Source organism: Chelonia mydas, chromosome 6, assembly GCF_015237465.2.
Source record: "Chelonia mydas isolate rCheMyd1 chromosome 6, rCheMyd1.pri.v2, whole genome shotgun sequence".
Lineage (NCBI taxonomy): Eukaryota > Metazoa > Chordata > Testudines > Cheloniidae > Chelonia > Chelonia mydas.
The window spans coordinates 27,345,725-27,361,711 of record NC_051246.2 but is presented as its reverse complement, the minus strand read 5'-3'; the positions used below and the strand labels follow the sequence as shown (position 1 = coordinate 27,361,711).

The 15,987-nt window shown below is 40.8% G+C and overlaps 1 protein-coding gene across 9 annotated transcripts in view; it reads left to right on the top strand.

Moving 5' to 3' along the window:
• Positions 1–15,987, top strand: part of MOB2 (MOB kinase activator 2) — a 156,103-nt gene that overhangs the window by 79,624 nt on the left and 60,492 nt on the right. The window contains exon 1 of one of the 9 annotated variants that reach the window (XM_027828922.3): positions 3,775–3,996. The exons of the other annotated variants lie outside the window; for them this stretch is intronic. Within the exon in view, the coding sequence (XP_027684723.2) occupies positions 3,959–3,996 (38 nt within the window). The 5' untranslated portion in view covers positions 3,775–3,958. Of the gene's footprint in view, positions 1–3,774; positions 3,997–15,987 lie in introns of those variants that run through there. 9 annotated transcript variants of the gene reach the window in all.

The window sequence follows — 15,987 nt, the reverse complement described above, 5'->3', positions numbered from 1 at the left end:
ACCTCTCATAAGAGTCTCTCCTCTAAAAAGGAGAAATCTCTAAAACTCGAGCTTTGAGCAAGATACCTCAGACTCTCAACTAAATTTAATCCTTTAAGCACAAATGAGTCTGACTTCATAGACACTTATGTCTTTAGAAAATGAAATGCCAAACCCTGCACACGCGCACACGTGCCAAATCTGAATACAAAAAAACCTTGACAACCTTTTTGTGTAACACAGGGCCCATCAACAGTCATTAAAAGCCTTCAGAAACATGGTTTTGAGTGAACAAGTGAAGGGACTATTACCTTTGATGCTGGAGTTTGACGACTGTATCACCCCAGACTGTCTTTGTTTCAAAAGATACTTACTGAGATGGTGTCTGATTAGCCAAACATTAGCACACCTCTCTTAAGAGTCTCTCAATCAGCTCCTGGGCTAGGTGGTCTGATGTGTGGATACCTGGCACAATTCTCACTTCGCTTCCAGCCAACAATTGCAGCAAATTGGTATATGAAGATCTTGGCTCAGATCCAGTGTTTGTATCTCTTGGGGCTAGTCTACACTGGCAACACTAAAGCACTGCCAGGGCAGCGCATTAACGTGGCTTGTGTAGTCATGGCAGAGCGCTGGGAGAGAGGTCTCCCAGCGCTCTAAGAAAAACCACCTCCACGAGAGGTGTAGCCACCCCTTAGCGAGAAAGTTGTAGTGCTGTAAAGTGCCAGTGTAGACAAGCCTAAATTCATTCTTCATATCAACAGCTCCTGATGTTAGATCCAGAAAAGCTGGTAATCAGAACAGATACCATACCCCGTGTACGGGGAACATATCTAGATTCCTATATGACTTGGGAGGATGGGGAGATTGAGGTGAAATCTGTACCCACAGTACTGACCTTTTAATTTTATAACTGCTCCTTTAAATAGATCTTGCTGTTTTAGTCCCTGACTGGTTTCGTTGTTAGGAAATTTCCTTCAGTGAAATACAACTGAAGTGTAATAAGAAAGTAAGTGCTCCTCTGCAAGTGTTTGGAGTGCTAAATGTCAGCCTCGGCGCCATGGAGGTACTGGCATACAGCAGCAGTTCTTAGACAGTAGCAACCCGCGGACCCACATTTTGATTTAAAATTTTTGGCCGACTCTCAAGTCCTCCTGCTCAACCCTGGGCCCTTCCCCCACTCCACCCCTTCTCCCAAGGCTCCACCCCTGCCCCATCTCTTCCTGCCCCCTCCCCTGAGCGTGCCCTATCCTCGCTCCTCCTCCTCCCTCTCAGCACCTCCTGCAGCTGTTCTCTGGTGTGCAGGAGATGCTGGGAGGGAGTGGGAGGAGTTGATCAGCAGTGCCTGCGGACCCCCTGGAGTATTCTTGCAGACCCCCGGGGTCCATGGATCCCAGTTTGAGAAACACAGGCATACAGCATTTAAGAAATTACCATAAAAAAGCTACCGTAGCCTCTATTTGTTAGAGTATTCTTTTGCGTACATTTTTTATGATGTTTAGTGCAGTCGAGTGAGATGGCGCTAATTTATTCCGATAAACAGTACAATGGTTATTCTACTAATTTTCATTTCTTTTAAAATCAAAAGTAATTCAAATACATTTGAAGTGCAAAATGTTGTCGTCCTCTCTTACCATAGTTCTGTACATACTTTCACCATCACAAGTTATTATTTAAAACAGCTGAGTTGAGTCAGTTAAAACAGGTGGCTGCTGTATAAAGTATGTACATCAGAACAACTTATAGCACAACAGAACACTTAATATGTCAAGGCAGAGGAGGGAATGAGAGAAAGGAAAATAGTATCTGTAAAGTAAAACCGTTAATGCCCCCTATGTATCTCTTCTTCTCCACCATAACTTGCATGTGAATTTTTAATTTGAAGTTTTTGCACTAACATGTATGCAAGAGGAAATTCCTCATGCAGTGACAAACACCACTGAGCTGACACTCCTGCTCATTACATAGTCTTGCCCACTCCTCTGTATGTCTACACCGAACTATAAACCCAGGGTTTGAACTCGGGCTCAAGCCTAACCCCTCTTCTGTCTGCACACACATGCTAACCCAAGGTCCCAGGACCCCACGGGGTAGAGAGTCCAAGCCTAAGTCAAGCCGGGACCCCAGGCTCCAGCCCTATTGCTTTGCAGTGTAGATGCAGCCCCACTGGACTTGTGCCCTGGGAGTCTGCCAAAAATATTCTATAATCCCATGGGTTGACTTTGTCCTCTGGACAGTCAAATTTTGTGGACAGTCAAGTTTTTCCGATAGTACACCACACATGAAGGGCTAGAGCAGCCACATTTTTTGTAGGGTTAGGAAGTCTGGGATATGAGTGGTTGGACTTGGGCCCCCATAATGCTGTTTAGATGCTGGAACCCCAGGTTGGGACCCAGGATTCAAAAATTCCAAATCTGGGGTTACAAATGAATGTGGACACTCAGCCCTAGGTTAACAAACGCAGAGTCTAACTAGAGTTCTACTAACTCCAGGCTTACATGACAGGGTAGAGGTACCCTTGCACATTTAAGGCATGAGGTTATTGGGTGGAACCACATACCTTGTGACTGGTGACTGGTGCATAGATGCATACATTGTCATCTGGTGATTCTCATTAAGTGCATTATGAAATGCAATTTTTGTAATACTGAGAGAGACCAGGGGAGGGTCTTTTACTAGACCAACTTCTGTTGGCAAAAGAGACAAGCTTTTGAGCTCCACAGAGCTCTTCGTAATAGTGTCAGTTAAAATAACAATTTGGAAACTGGTCATATAGTTGCTTCTGGAGAAATAGCCGGAAGAGTTACCATTACTGGTACAGCAGATGAAAAGTCATGTGTGAGATATATTTTTAATGTTAATGAGTTTGAGAAACCTCTCAAGTGGCAAAACTATTCCAGGTCTCTCCCTAGCGAGAATAAAGATTCCACCCTCCCACATATGTATGCAGTTTTCTAGCTGTAATGAAGAAATTAAAAGGGTTCCAGTCGTTCTTACTTCACTATTTAGTACAAAATATTTTCCAAGCTTACAGTATTTGTGGGGAAAGCATGTAACTTTCACCATTTGTGTCATAACATCTTGATCCTTTCACAGGTGGTAAAATAACAAATATCTAGAGAAATTTATTTTCAATTTATTTAACCAATACTATTCCAGGAGTCACACAGGGCAGCTGTATAGTTCATAGCTATCACAGAAGGGTGGGTTGAATAGGAAGGGAAGCAAAGCAACCTAATCAGAGACACTGTAGATCCTGTGATTTATGCAGGGCAGATTGCCCAGGACTGGGCTGCTGGAAGATAATTTTCTCTGCAGTGTGCAAGTGTGACTTCGGAGCTGCTTGTTTCAAACTAGCCTCCTACAAAAAATAAACCTTTTTAAATATTTTGTAATTATCATGTGTCCCCCTCCACACAGCTGTCCTCAGCTTGATTTTTTTTATGACTTTAAAGGAACATGGACACTGTTACTCTGGCTTGTTGCTGAATTACCTTGTATTTTTGAGGTTGTGATGAATATTTGAGTAATAAGTCATAGCAAGAGGAAGAGAGACTATTTGAAGCTGTTTCGACTAACTGGAAGAAGAGAAATCCCACCAATAAACTACATTATTCCAAAAACTTTTTCCCTTGAAATTTGTATCTGGTGGGGTACCATACAACTCTTTTTAATCTTCCTATCCAATTGTCAAATTTCTGCTTCTCTTTTGAAAGCGAGGCTTTATGATTTTTCAGGGAGGGGTGAGGTATTTTACACTTCAAGGCTCTTGTTTGCCTGGGCTGACTTCCTCTGCGCTTCCTGCTAATTGGCTCTGTTGGCTATTTCTCATTGTTCCCAATTGATGACTCAGAGAAACAGGAAAGAGATCCCTTGATTAACAAAAGAAAGACCTACCAACAAACAGGTGCCTCTGTTCTGTCTAAATAGAGGACAAACCATCATTCTGGATTTTTTCCTAAGATTTCTATCCACAAGCATGAGGCTTAAGAGGAATGGGTCATACACATTGAGCAGGTAAGAAATAGACTGCATACATATTTACTCCTTTGACTCTGCCATTAAATCTGCACAAAAATCAAAACCTTTTTTTCTGGTGATAGGACATGTAAAACTGCAACAAAAATCAGTGTTTTGTCTTAAAACAAAACAAAAAAAACAAAACAAAAAAACCCCAAAGGTAGATGTCCAAATATATAACATGCAGCTTAGTTAAATTTTTATTTAGTATTTTTAGTCAGCTTTGTTTTAAAGTGTGTACATCTAGAAGTGGGGTGGGGCAGTGGCTCTGAGGGTTGAAGAAAGCTGCTCAGTTAAAGGTACAAAGCTTTAGGAAGTCTCTCTCTTCGGGGGAAGGATGAAGTTTAATTTTTTGTCTTTGTTTAGTTATGAGATTAAATTCAGTTTTTAAACTAAATTTCAAGTTGACTACGTTCCCTTTAGAGGGAGCATCATTACTTGAAAAGTTTAATCTTTGTTTTGTAGCAAATAAGTGCTGTTTGCTAACAAGCAAAGTTAGAGCTTCAGATACTTCAAACTGCCCAAGTCACCCTGTCAAATGTGTTTAAAATTTTTTTTTCTGTTTCAAACAAACAAAAAAATCTCTCCCCCCTGTTGCTGGTTGCTTTGTGAAAGACTCACAAAAACAAGGGCTATTTGAGAGAGAAGGTGAGTGAGGTAAAATCTTTTATTGGACCAGCTTCTGTTGGTGAGAGAGACAAGCTTTCTGGCTACACAGAGCTCTTCAGGTCTGGGAAATAACACCAAGTAAAGGAAACAGAGCTTTAAAGAAAATATTATTTTCGTGTTCAGCTAACACTTCTAGTGTGTTAGCAGAAAGATTTGCTCCGGATCGTTGCACACTTTAGTTTGGAAGGCCATGTTCTATTTGTCAGGTGCATTGACAGACCTGTGGTTTAGGCTGCTTTGGAAGGCAAACTGTAAAGGTCTGCATGCTGGAATGTGATATGGTAAATGAGGGCTGTTAGAAAAATTGCTTTAAAAAAAAAAAAGATTGAGGCTACTGTGTCAAATGACTGCGAACAGCAGGCAGTACCTAGTACACTGAGGTATCTGTTTTCAACTCGGTGCACAGAATGTTGCATGTTTTGTAACTACAAGGGGGACTTGTACAGCCAGATGAGTGTATCCAAAAGCATTCAGAACGTTCAAAGAACCCCCACAATCTGCAGTTCCATCACCCCACTCAAAATATTCTGAATGACTGGAGTACCCAGGATGGTGTAAAACTGATTGAATAAAATGTCGGTATGGTTGTCAAGTATAACTGATATAATGTGAATTAACTTTTGATGCAAAGTCAGTTGATTTCTTTGAATCTAGACATTGAAATAGATACTTAATTTTTGTAATGAATAGCTGTTGGTTAAAACTAAATAAAATGCTGTGTATATCGTTTACTGGGGGGTGGGGAAGGGGGCTCGAATTTTGTTGAAACGTTAACCTTAAAACAAAAATACAGTTTGGTTGCAGTTTCCTGTATATACTGTACCCCTAAATGTTTTGAACAGATTATATTTTTAAAACAAAATTAGCCTAACTTGCAACAGTTTCTGAATTTAGTGAGCAGATACTGACTTCTGTGGAGTTTAGTGTAAAGATTTGACCTGTATGCTAAGTCACATACATTCTGTTTTAATCAGAAATACCCACAAATCTTTCCATTATGACTATAAACTTCAAAAGTGCATCAGATTTCACTTAAATAGAACATTCCAAAGGGGAGAATAGCTGTTTTCTTCACCTCTAACTTCATTACTGTCTGATGCAAATAAATGTCCAGGGATATGCCAACTTGTTCGTTAGAGGTAAATAATAGACTGCATTAAACTCTGCTACAGCTGCTCAGGATGCAATTGTGATATGATTGGTTAATCAAGTTCCAGATCTTATTATTTGGTGCTAAGAAGGTAAACAGATAATTATTTAACCCATTTCTGTCTTCAGCAAGTCACGAGGCAGAATTTTTCTCATGTACAATGTAGTAATTCTTTTCACTTTGGCTTTCTTTTAATTTTTTTTATGCATGAATAAGTTGATGAGTGTTGGTACAGCAGTTCTTAATGTTAAAGTTCTAATCAACAAACATCCAAAGACCTCTATAAATACTACATCATAACCCTATTCCCTCTTCTCCAACAGCTAAACTAGAATTTCCATGCCTTGATGATACATGTTTAGTTAATGTTGTCTCTGAATTGGTCTGAGGCATGAGCAGTGGAGATTTGACTTTAGGAGGGGACACTGCATTAAGTAACATGTCATTGTATTGTTGCGTGAGCTTGTATAATCCTGGAAATCTAGACACTACTGGCTGACCTTGGTATCTTTTTGTGCTGAAACTTCAAACCCAGGTTTGAATCAACTTGGGAACTTGTCTCATGCTATGGATGGTCAGGGGCTGGCTCAACTCAACCGGCTAACAGTAGTTAAAATACAACTTGTCCCATCTTTTGTATCCTTCACTGCGTCTTATTAGAGGTGAAAGATTTTTAATACCTCTTTAGAAATTTCATAAAAACCATCCTAAGCTGTCTAAAACCATGAAGGTGTAGTAAAATAGAGGCTGGTCTACACTACAGATGCTACAGCAGCAAAAGGGGTTTTTCTATTGCTGTAGTTAATCTATCCCCTCAGGACGCAGTAGCTAGGTTGATGGAAGAATTATTTGGTTGAAGTGCCTGGAATAAGACCTTTGAATGCTATTAAATATAATATACTTAAATGATAGCTCCTGCTCCCTCCAGACTTCTCACATATCCTGCTGCACTTTGTCATTAATTGTGGGCAGAACCGTAGCTGTGAACAGGAATCTCTCCTAAGTAGACATGAGCTTGCTTATAAATACATGGCTCTAGGGTTTTCACTGAACTGGTATTACAGGAGTGTTGTGGACCTGTGTGTGTGGTGTGTATTTGTAAAAGGGGTTGTGGGCAACAGGAGGGCAGAACTTTTATGTAGGCAATGAAGTCTAGTTCAGTGAATTTGTCAAAGGATCCTTCCTGGGGATGCTTGCCTTAAATCTGCCAAGAATGAAGCAGAGCCTTACAGCTGCCAGCATCATCTTGGCACTTCTGTGAAGTCAGCTTTACTGCTGAAATGCTGGTTTGCAATTTGTTGCCCATATTTCTTTGCATTGCATATTTTCCTTTTGCAAATTGTGTGCTTTTGCGGTCATCCGAACTCTGCTTTTTTTATTTGCTTAGTGTCGTACTTATTGGCAATGAAAAATACACCAGTGCATTAACTTATTCTGTTCGCAGGTGCTGTGTTTTTCAGTATTTCTTTTCCCTGATACCCTCTCCATGCTAGTCAGCACCTTTCTTCTTGCACAAGAGGCCTGGGAAATCTCTAGCTTTATTTATTCTGCCTCTCCTTCCTCATGTGTATTGTAAGTCCTCCTGCTTGTTTGATTTTAGCAGGATATACAACCAGGCATGGATGCTGGGGAAAATAGACTCCCAACCCACCTAGAGCGAACGTATACTCTGAAAATAATGGTGTGTTGGGCTTGCTTACTCATTGATTTCCTTAAATCATTAAGGGCTGGTCTATTCCGTGTTTTTTTTTTTGTTTTTTTTTTGGTACCACTATTTATAAAGGTGCCAGTATAACTGTCCACGCTATGGGGTAGTACCGTTTTAACTAGTCAACTCTTGAAAGCTTTTACTGATATAGCTCTACAATACTGTGCTAGCAAAGAGCTTCCAGTGGTGTGGACGCAGTTTATACTAGCAAAACCGTGCTTTTGCTGGCATTGTATATTCCAGGCATCCGTTCCCTCTCCAGCCACCCCCCTGGCACAAAAAGCTGTATCATCAAAAACACAGTTTTGCTGGCTTAAGCTGTGTCTATGCTAGGGGCTTTTGCTGGCACAGCTGTGTTTGTCTGCCTCATCACATCCCTGACCAGCATAGCTATTTGGAGAAAAGTTTGCAATGTAGATGCGGGCTACGTCAGTTTCTAAACCGACATGGTTACAGAGGTGCAAAGCCTGTGCAGAGTCTTAAGGCTTGTCTGAACAGTGCACTCTGCAATTCATGTGTGGTGGTCATCCCAAACTCATGGCAATGAAAATCTTGCAGCACATCATATGGTCTATACTTTAAGGCAGACATCGCTGGTACAGGGTGAAGATTTTAGATAGGCTATTTCCCAGAAATGAAAAAAATATATATCACAGAAAGGAACTTTCCATTGTTTTTCTGTAGTGAGTGTGCAAGAGCTTGTGGGCTTTCTCGGTCTCCTCTTGGTCTGTTATAGGACCGCTTAGTCTGTTATAGGACTTCTAATCTGTTTTATGTAATTGGAGCATTGCACTAAAAGGGTCTTATTTAATTTAATTTAGTTATGACAGTTTTATTTTCAGTAGGTCCCAGATTTGACTTCTTGCTGCTAAGTTAATGCTGGTTGGTATGTATTACGAGCCCCTGGTAAGAGGAAAAGGAATGCTGGGTGATGCTGCATTGAGGGGGCAGGCAGGATGAAGCCTTGAAAATGCAGTGTTTGTGGTTAACCAGTCAATTAGCTCCTCAGTTGCTGATTAACCTTCATTTTACGCTCTTGAAAAATCTTTGTTCAGCCTGCTGTGTCAGGTGGCTTTGTTGTAAATTCAAACAGCTGAGACATCAGAGCTACTTTATTTTCTCTCTCCAGCACTGTATTTGACAAGACTACTTTGATTTCTCTTGTGTTTGGAAATGCTTGTTTGTGCCTTTCAATACAGCATGTGGTCGGAGGTCTCTGATTGTTGGTGGCTGCTTTCAGAAGAAGTGTGTGTAAGGCAGCTTCAGCCACAAGCAGCTAAGCAGAGTCACTGCTTTGTTTATGTATGTTTCCATTGTATGGTATGCAGCCAAGTTGTCACTTCTCTACCTGTCTTGTTGAGTTTTCTGCTTGGTTTAAACTTTTTTTTCCCCTGCAGTGCGTGTTTAACAATCCAGAAATTGTGGCTCATCACAAGAATGAGTGCAGTGAGAGCCTGTTGATATTTGTATGGAAATGACATTCTGTGCTGGGATGCCCTGTTTCCAACTGAGTTGGCCCAACAGCCTAGTAGTATGGCTTTTGCTTTTATAGGGCTGGTTTCTTCCCAGTCTCCCTTGCTGACTAATAGTTGGAAAGGGCTAAGAGTTGAGCTTGCATAATCAAGAGCCTTTAAAAAAAGAAAAGGAGTACTTGTGGCACCTTAGAGACTAACAAGTTTATTTGAGCATAAGCTTTCATGAGCTACAGCTCACTTCATTGGAGCCTTTAGTTACAAATCAGAACCTTAAAGAGGCAATGCACTGCTTTTTGGGGTCGGGGCAAAGAAGAGGGAATGGTTAGGAGTAACTTGTGATTAACTGACTCCTTCTGCTGATGTAAACATTTTGTTGGCTCCCAAAATTAATCTCTTCTAGACCTTGTGTAGAAGGTCAGAACTGGGGGCAACAATGAATGTGGCTACCATAGATGTTTCGCTATATTAGGAAACATTTTTTTGAAGACTTTTAAAGGAAGTGGTTTTAATGGCAAAAAGACATAAGCTAAGGTGCAATGCCAGCACTGCTCCCTGAGTGTTGAGTGACTCAGGCTGAAGGGAACCTTGTTTGTTTCCTGGTCAGCAATGGCCATTTGTGCCCATTTCATACTTATTAATGGGCTGGAGTTAGCAGAGGTTTGAGGAGGTGCTTTTCCATTTTCAGTACAGTAGCGAATTGTGACCTCAACTCATTATAGTCCAATTACAAATGAATGGTGTGGGTCGTACATAATGCTGTACTGAAATGCTGGTACTAAAATGCTTTTTTAACCAAGCAATTTTAGATCCAGGGTTAAGCGTGTTTAAGTAGAATCAGGCAGTTTTGCATATCGATCCAAATCTATGCAGTTTGAAGAAACTCTGATTGCAGAGTAGAGCTCAGTGAGATCTGCCTAAATGATCCTAGCATCGTTTTTCCCAGCACAGTGAAGCTTCCTTTTCCAAAAAATTGGAATTTTTCCTGTATCACACTGTCTTTCCTCGCCTCCCAGTTAAGTGAAAAGAGCCATGTTGTTGCAGAGTATTCAGTGTGTGAACATGTGCACAAAGTTGGAAAGGGATTTTGAGTTGGAGAGGTATGTGTGTTTGCTTAAGGAAAGAAAAGTGTGCACCAGGTCACAGCAAGACAACAGGAAACGTTAACATGGAGAGGAGATTTATGGTTTGAAAGAATAGCATCTTCTGTGCTAAAGTGAGTTCTGAAATCCAGCAACTGATTTTCCTCCGCCGCCACCACCACCACCACACACGCACACTGCCATTATGTATCCTAGTGCTGCCCCATGACCAGGGCTGTCCCTAGGGGAGTGCAGGGCCTGGGGCAGAAGTGATGAATCCATCATACCAGCCCACGGGGGCCCCCAAAGCATGGGGCCTGGAGTGGTTGCCCCGATTTGCCGTACCCAAGGGCTGACTCTGCCCATGACCATTATAAAATGTACTACATAGGCTGTAGACTGTGTGTGTATGGTTGACAACCACCTGAGATTCTTTAAACCTATCATGATTAAGTCTACGATTTTATCACAGAGGTCACAGAATCCATGTTTCTTCCAGAGACCTCCGTGACTTCATCCCGTGGGTGGTGGGGGGCCCCGAGCAGCTGCCGCGGAGGGATCCCACAGCTCTGATTCCCCATAGGCTTCTGTGAATTTTTCTTTATTGCCAATGACCTGTCCATAACTTTTACTAAAAATATCTGTGACAAAATCTTAAACTTAAATTCATGATCTATCTCAGGTGGATGAAACTGTTTTCTGGATGCTTGTTTACTTTCCAGTGTACATGATTTTGTGATGCTGGAGTAGCCAAAGTCCACAAATCAGGACAGACACCTGGACTTGCTTGCTCAAGCCAAATTTATTTAGCTGTTGGCTAAAAACATTGGATGTGTATTTATAAACTTGGGTATAGCCCACATTGGCTCTGGCCTGATTGAATAGCATCTTAACACTTCACAAAATTGAATTGGCTGAAGTAAGTCCCTCCAGATAAGGGCTAGAAGCTACCACTTACCTCATAATCATAAGTGTTGCTAGGTATGATTATTATTGACTGGGTTGTAGCAAAAGGAGTCTTCAGGGGCCATAAGGGTATCTGAAGCCAGGAGTAAGGCCTTCAGAATGAGGTAAGGGAGCCTGTAGCTGGCAGTGGAAAGAGGTGTGGGGCCATCTGAAGCTGCCTAAAGAGAGCCAGCAAGGGCAAGGGGTTTTGCAGATGGCACAAAGGTGGGAAAGCTGGTACTAAGATGGTGATGGAGAGAGCTATTGGGGATGGAATTCTAGATTAGGAAACTGACCACCTAAATCATGAACAAAGTGCACTCTGATTTGGGATTGTGGTGGGATGACTGCAGACAGTCATGTTACTGAAGGCTTGTTTCTTCTTCATGGTTTGGAATGTTTCCACAGTGTACTGGCATTGCTTGTTTACTTGAGAAATGGGCAGCTACCATAACTCAGAAGTGGTTAACGTCCCCTTCCAATATGTGACACACAAACTTCAAGCCCCTAAGTATGAGATTTCACTAGGACTTGCTCTGCAAATTGTAGTGTGGTATTAACAAAACTGTTTGACAAAGTGGATTTCAAACTGGCCCTTCTTCATGGTGACTTGGTCTGTATGTTTTTTAATGATCAAATAGTCTTTGATACCCTTTTGATCAGCCAATTATTCAGATCAGCAGAGCATGTAATATAGACTTATACTGTAACATAGGTCTGGAATGGTAATCCTTTAGTGCTAGACTTTGTTTAAAACAAATTAAAGATTTTTGTCTGTTAAATGGAAAACTTACTTGTGTTAAAGGTAAACTGTACAGTCTGTTAAAAAATGAAAGAATCAGGACACAAGATGGAAAGATGCTCATCTTTATCTTTAATAGACCTCTTAATCTTGTTGGGCTTTAGTCACTCTCCCCCAGCTTTCACTCCCATCCTTTGGGAATATTATAAATCAGTGATCATATTTTACGTGGATTATTCTTTCTAATGGATTATTAACTGTACACAACCTACCAATAACTCTAACATAGACTTAATTTAAAAAGGTTCCAGAAACAGAAATTGGGTTCACAGCCGCAGCTCATGGTATCCCAGGAATTCTCAAGTCTGTGTTAATGTATTCTGTCCCTTTTATCATTTTTTTCCCCCCTAGCAAGTACTTGTTATGCCTGGAAATCTTTCAGTGTTCTTTTGTATGTAAACAATGCAATGGTGCATCCTCTAGAAAGCTATCATCTATATTTTAATGCCGAATCTTAACCAATTAAAATGCTCCGATTAGGGCTGGGGTTTTATTTTCAAATAGGTACTTACCATTTCAAGCTTGGTTCAGGATAGGGTGATGGAGATAAATTATCACTAAATTCCAGCCTTGACATTTCCAGTTGTTGACTTCACACCACCTCTAGTAACCTGCACAGTGGAGAGCATTGTGGGGAGAAGGGAAAAGGCTTATAGCCAGGGTAATGCATATGCAAAGGTGGAAGAGTGCCCATTAAAACTGAGTATTTAATTTACCTATTGGTGTACACCAGAATGACCAAAGTCCTAAATTATAATTATCTAAGGAATGTAGAGGCAACAAATTAATCCTACTAAGATTCCTGCCTTCTCTCCGATGCCAGTGATCATGAATACCAAATGTAATCACTTGATATGTAAACACTGAACAGACCAAGGACAGTTTCTTTACTTCTCTTCTCTTCAGATGATATACTAAGACTTTAACTTTTTAACTTGTTCAATAGTTTTTCAGTGAATTCAGGTGTTTAACTGAAACAATATAACAACTCACTTCCCCTCTACTCACGCTGGATACCATGTCGTACAGTTAACTGGGATATAAGTTGCAGCATCTTTGCCTCCTGCTATATTAAAAGATCGAGCTTTGCTGTGATCTGTCTATCAAGGCTCTTCCACTAAAGCCATGAAAGGAAAATACAGATGCAAGTCTATTAATGATTTCTCTTCTGCTTCTCAGCCATCCTCTCTCTTGCCACAGTGCAGGATGCAATATCAGTAATTTCACACTGCCTCTAGCTCAGCTAAAACAAAGATGTGCTTTTCTTCGTTTTCCCCTAGGGGAGCACAGCAGAAGGGCTGGAAAGAGGCTGATGAACAGGTGATACCAATACTAGTCATGTCTTAGGTGGTCCCCAGCAGTTTTAAGATTTCCATTGCACTGAATTCTGACTCCTTTTCATAGGTGCATGAATGTTTTATTGCTTTGGAGTCGGTTGTATTTCTTAGTCCTGGGTGACGGGTCAGTTAATTCTCATTTAGTACTTTCATAACCCTGCACCTCTCTCGAGACACTATGATGCTTTGGGGCTTCTTCAGACCAGTAGGGGTTCCTGTCACCGCTTGCCTGTAACCCTGTTGCTTCTGTGCTTTTGGCTCTGACACTAGCAACATGCTTGCCGCACAATGGCCTCACCGTGGCTTCCGCCAGCCTGGCTAATCCTTGCAACCCTTCCAATCCTGAATCTTCCCCAAATCATCTTCCCTGCAGTGTCCTGCCCCTCTCGTTGGATACTCACAGAAGTTGTTCGCTGCCTCCAAAGAGACAGAGCACACACCAGCCTTTTAGTTTAGCTGAGGACCTCACCCTTCAGTTTAATACACAGCACTGAGAGGGTTTTATAATTGGACAAGAATAAGTTTATTACCAAAGAACAGATAAGTGGTAATAAGTAAAAACAGAAGACACAGATAGGATTACAAGTAAAAGAAAACCAAACATGCTTTCTGGTGGCTAAAACTTAAATTTCAGTAAGTTACAATCTTTGTCGAAGCAGGTTTCTCACCTGTAGTCAGTTCCAGATTCTCTTGGTTTTCAGGCCAAGAGAATCTACTTTTCATGAGCTCAAAGGTCGCTGCTCCCTCTTTGTCCTCCAGGAGACGGAAGCCAAAATGGCTTTCTATTTCTGTTTATATTTCCCAAAGTGTGCGGTGTCTGTTTTTAAGGGCCAGGAAGGCTTCCTGGGGATGCAGGCTCTGTTACCCTATCATGATTGTTTAGTGGTTTTCCTCCCGCCTATTTAACTCCATTGCTTTGTTTACTTTCTGTGTAGATGTACTTGTCCTCTGAGGTATTTCCTGGCTCAGTTTTGATTGGAGACACAGAAAAACAGGCAAAGGGTTTGTCTAGGACAGATTGGGCTTCTGCACTGCTTGCAAAACAACTTTTAAGAACATATTTCCAGCACACATCTATAATTCTTTATATACTGCCCATGCATACATCACACAGTATTATTAATGACCAGCATGTTACCAGTCTGCATATGATAACTTACATGACACCTTTTAGATACAGATTATTACAACAGTGTGTTGGTGCAATGAGTGTGTCAGGCCTGATGTGTGTTGTGGTATGGTGTGCCTTCTCAATGCCAACTGGCAGAGGGCACATCTGCTAACTCTTCCTTCTTTAAATAAGAGCTAACACTACTTTAAAAATATTACTCCTCGTTATGATAACTAGGATTATTAGTATTTGCTTTTGAATGTAGGGCAGTTGTGGAAGTTGATATCTCTTCCTTCCCATCTGTGTGAGCACCGTAAAGGAGTCTTGGATCTGAGTTTCTACTCTTGGCTAATCTAGATTGTGTATAAATAACTCTTAAAGCCAAATTGTGCTCTGTATACAATGCAAGGTAAAACCCTGCATGTTGAATCAGTTTTTAAAATATGTTGGAGCGGTTTTTGGAAGTTTTCTTAGGGCAGGTTTTTATCTAATGTAGTTAAAGATCTAAAAGATTCTCTACAATGTTTCTTCCAACCAGCATCTGCACTTCTGACCGAAGCAAACAGAAAACCCCCACGGTTGAGCTGTGGAAGCAGTGTTTTTGTCAAACTCTTCAGATTTTCTGCTAATGGGGAATCCTGAGATGACCATAGGTAGTTTGTTTGCACATCTTTCAAACCTGTTCCTCAATACAGTTGCTCCAAAGGAGAATTTGCCTTCTGGTTAATTTGGCTTTGAAGCTGCATATTTCAGGCTCAGAAATTCCTGGTATTTAGGTGGTGATTAATTTGAAAGTATGTGTCTAGAAGGGTTGAAGGATAGCAGTTTCTGTAAGAAAGTTATTGACATCCTTCTAGAGAGAACATATTACAGTTTGTCCTAGTAGCATTTCTGTGGTTCACCATTCTTTAAGATAGATTTTTGTTTCTAGGATCAGATGTAGTCCCTAGAAATAAATGTCATGTCCACTTGTTGTCTGATGTATTCTCTAGGACTAAAACAGCATGGGCTCGTTTGTAAAATGGGAATGATAATGTCTTGTCACCTTTCTCACAGGAGTGTTAATGACTAGTTAGTTTGTACAGTGGTTTAAAAAAATGAAGATTGCTGTGTAAATGCTATATAGTGGTGGTCCAAACGGGGCCTGAGACATTCTATTGGGCATATGATGTTTTGATATGTTAGCGCAGTGTAATGGATCAAAACTCAAAACCATACTGCTTTTTGCTCCTTTTATATGTGAGTGATGGAGAAATTCATACAGATGAGTCAAACGCTGAAAATTCAAGCAAAAGTAGTATTTTTTTCAGATGAAATGAGCTTTAAATTTGTAAGTAGGATTACATGAAATATAAATAATTTAAGAACTGTAGCAGAGCGAGGGGTAAACATCAGTAAATCCAGCCATCCTGTTGCTTACCTTCAAATAATTAATAGCCTTCATTTTAAGAACTAACCTTAATGGTGCCAAACTCCACCTTTTCCCTGCTGAGTCTGTGTGGGAGAGACTTTTGGATCTATCTAACTGCTATTTCCTGTTTCCCAGACAAGGGAGGGGAAAATCTGGATGCATTTTCTTGTTTTGAGAAACAAAGGAGAAAACAGAAGGCAATGGCTACAAGCACATGCAGCTCCTGCTAAAACAAGCTTGAGTTGAACGTACAAACTGTAGAAGGATAGAGTACTTTGTTTTGGCTTTCCGCTAAACTGAA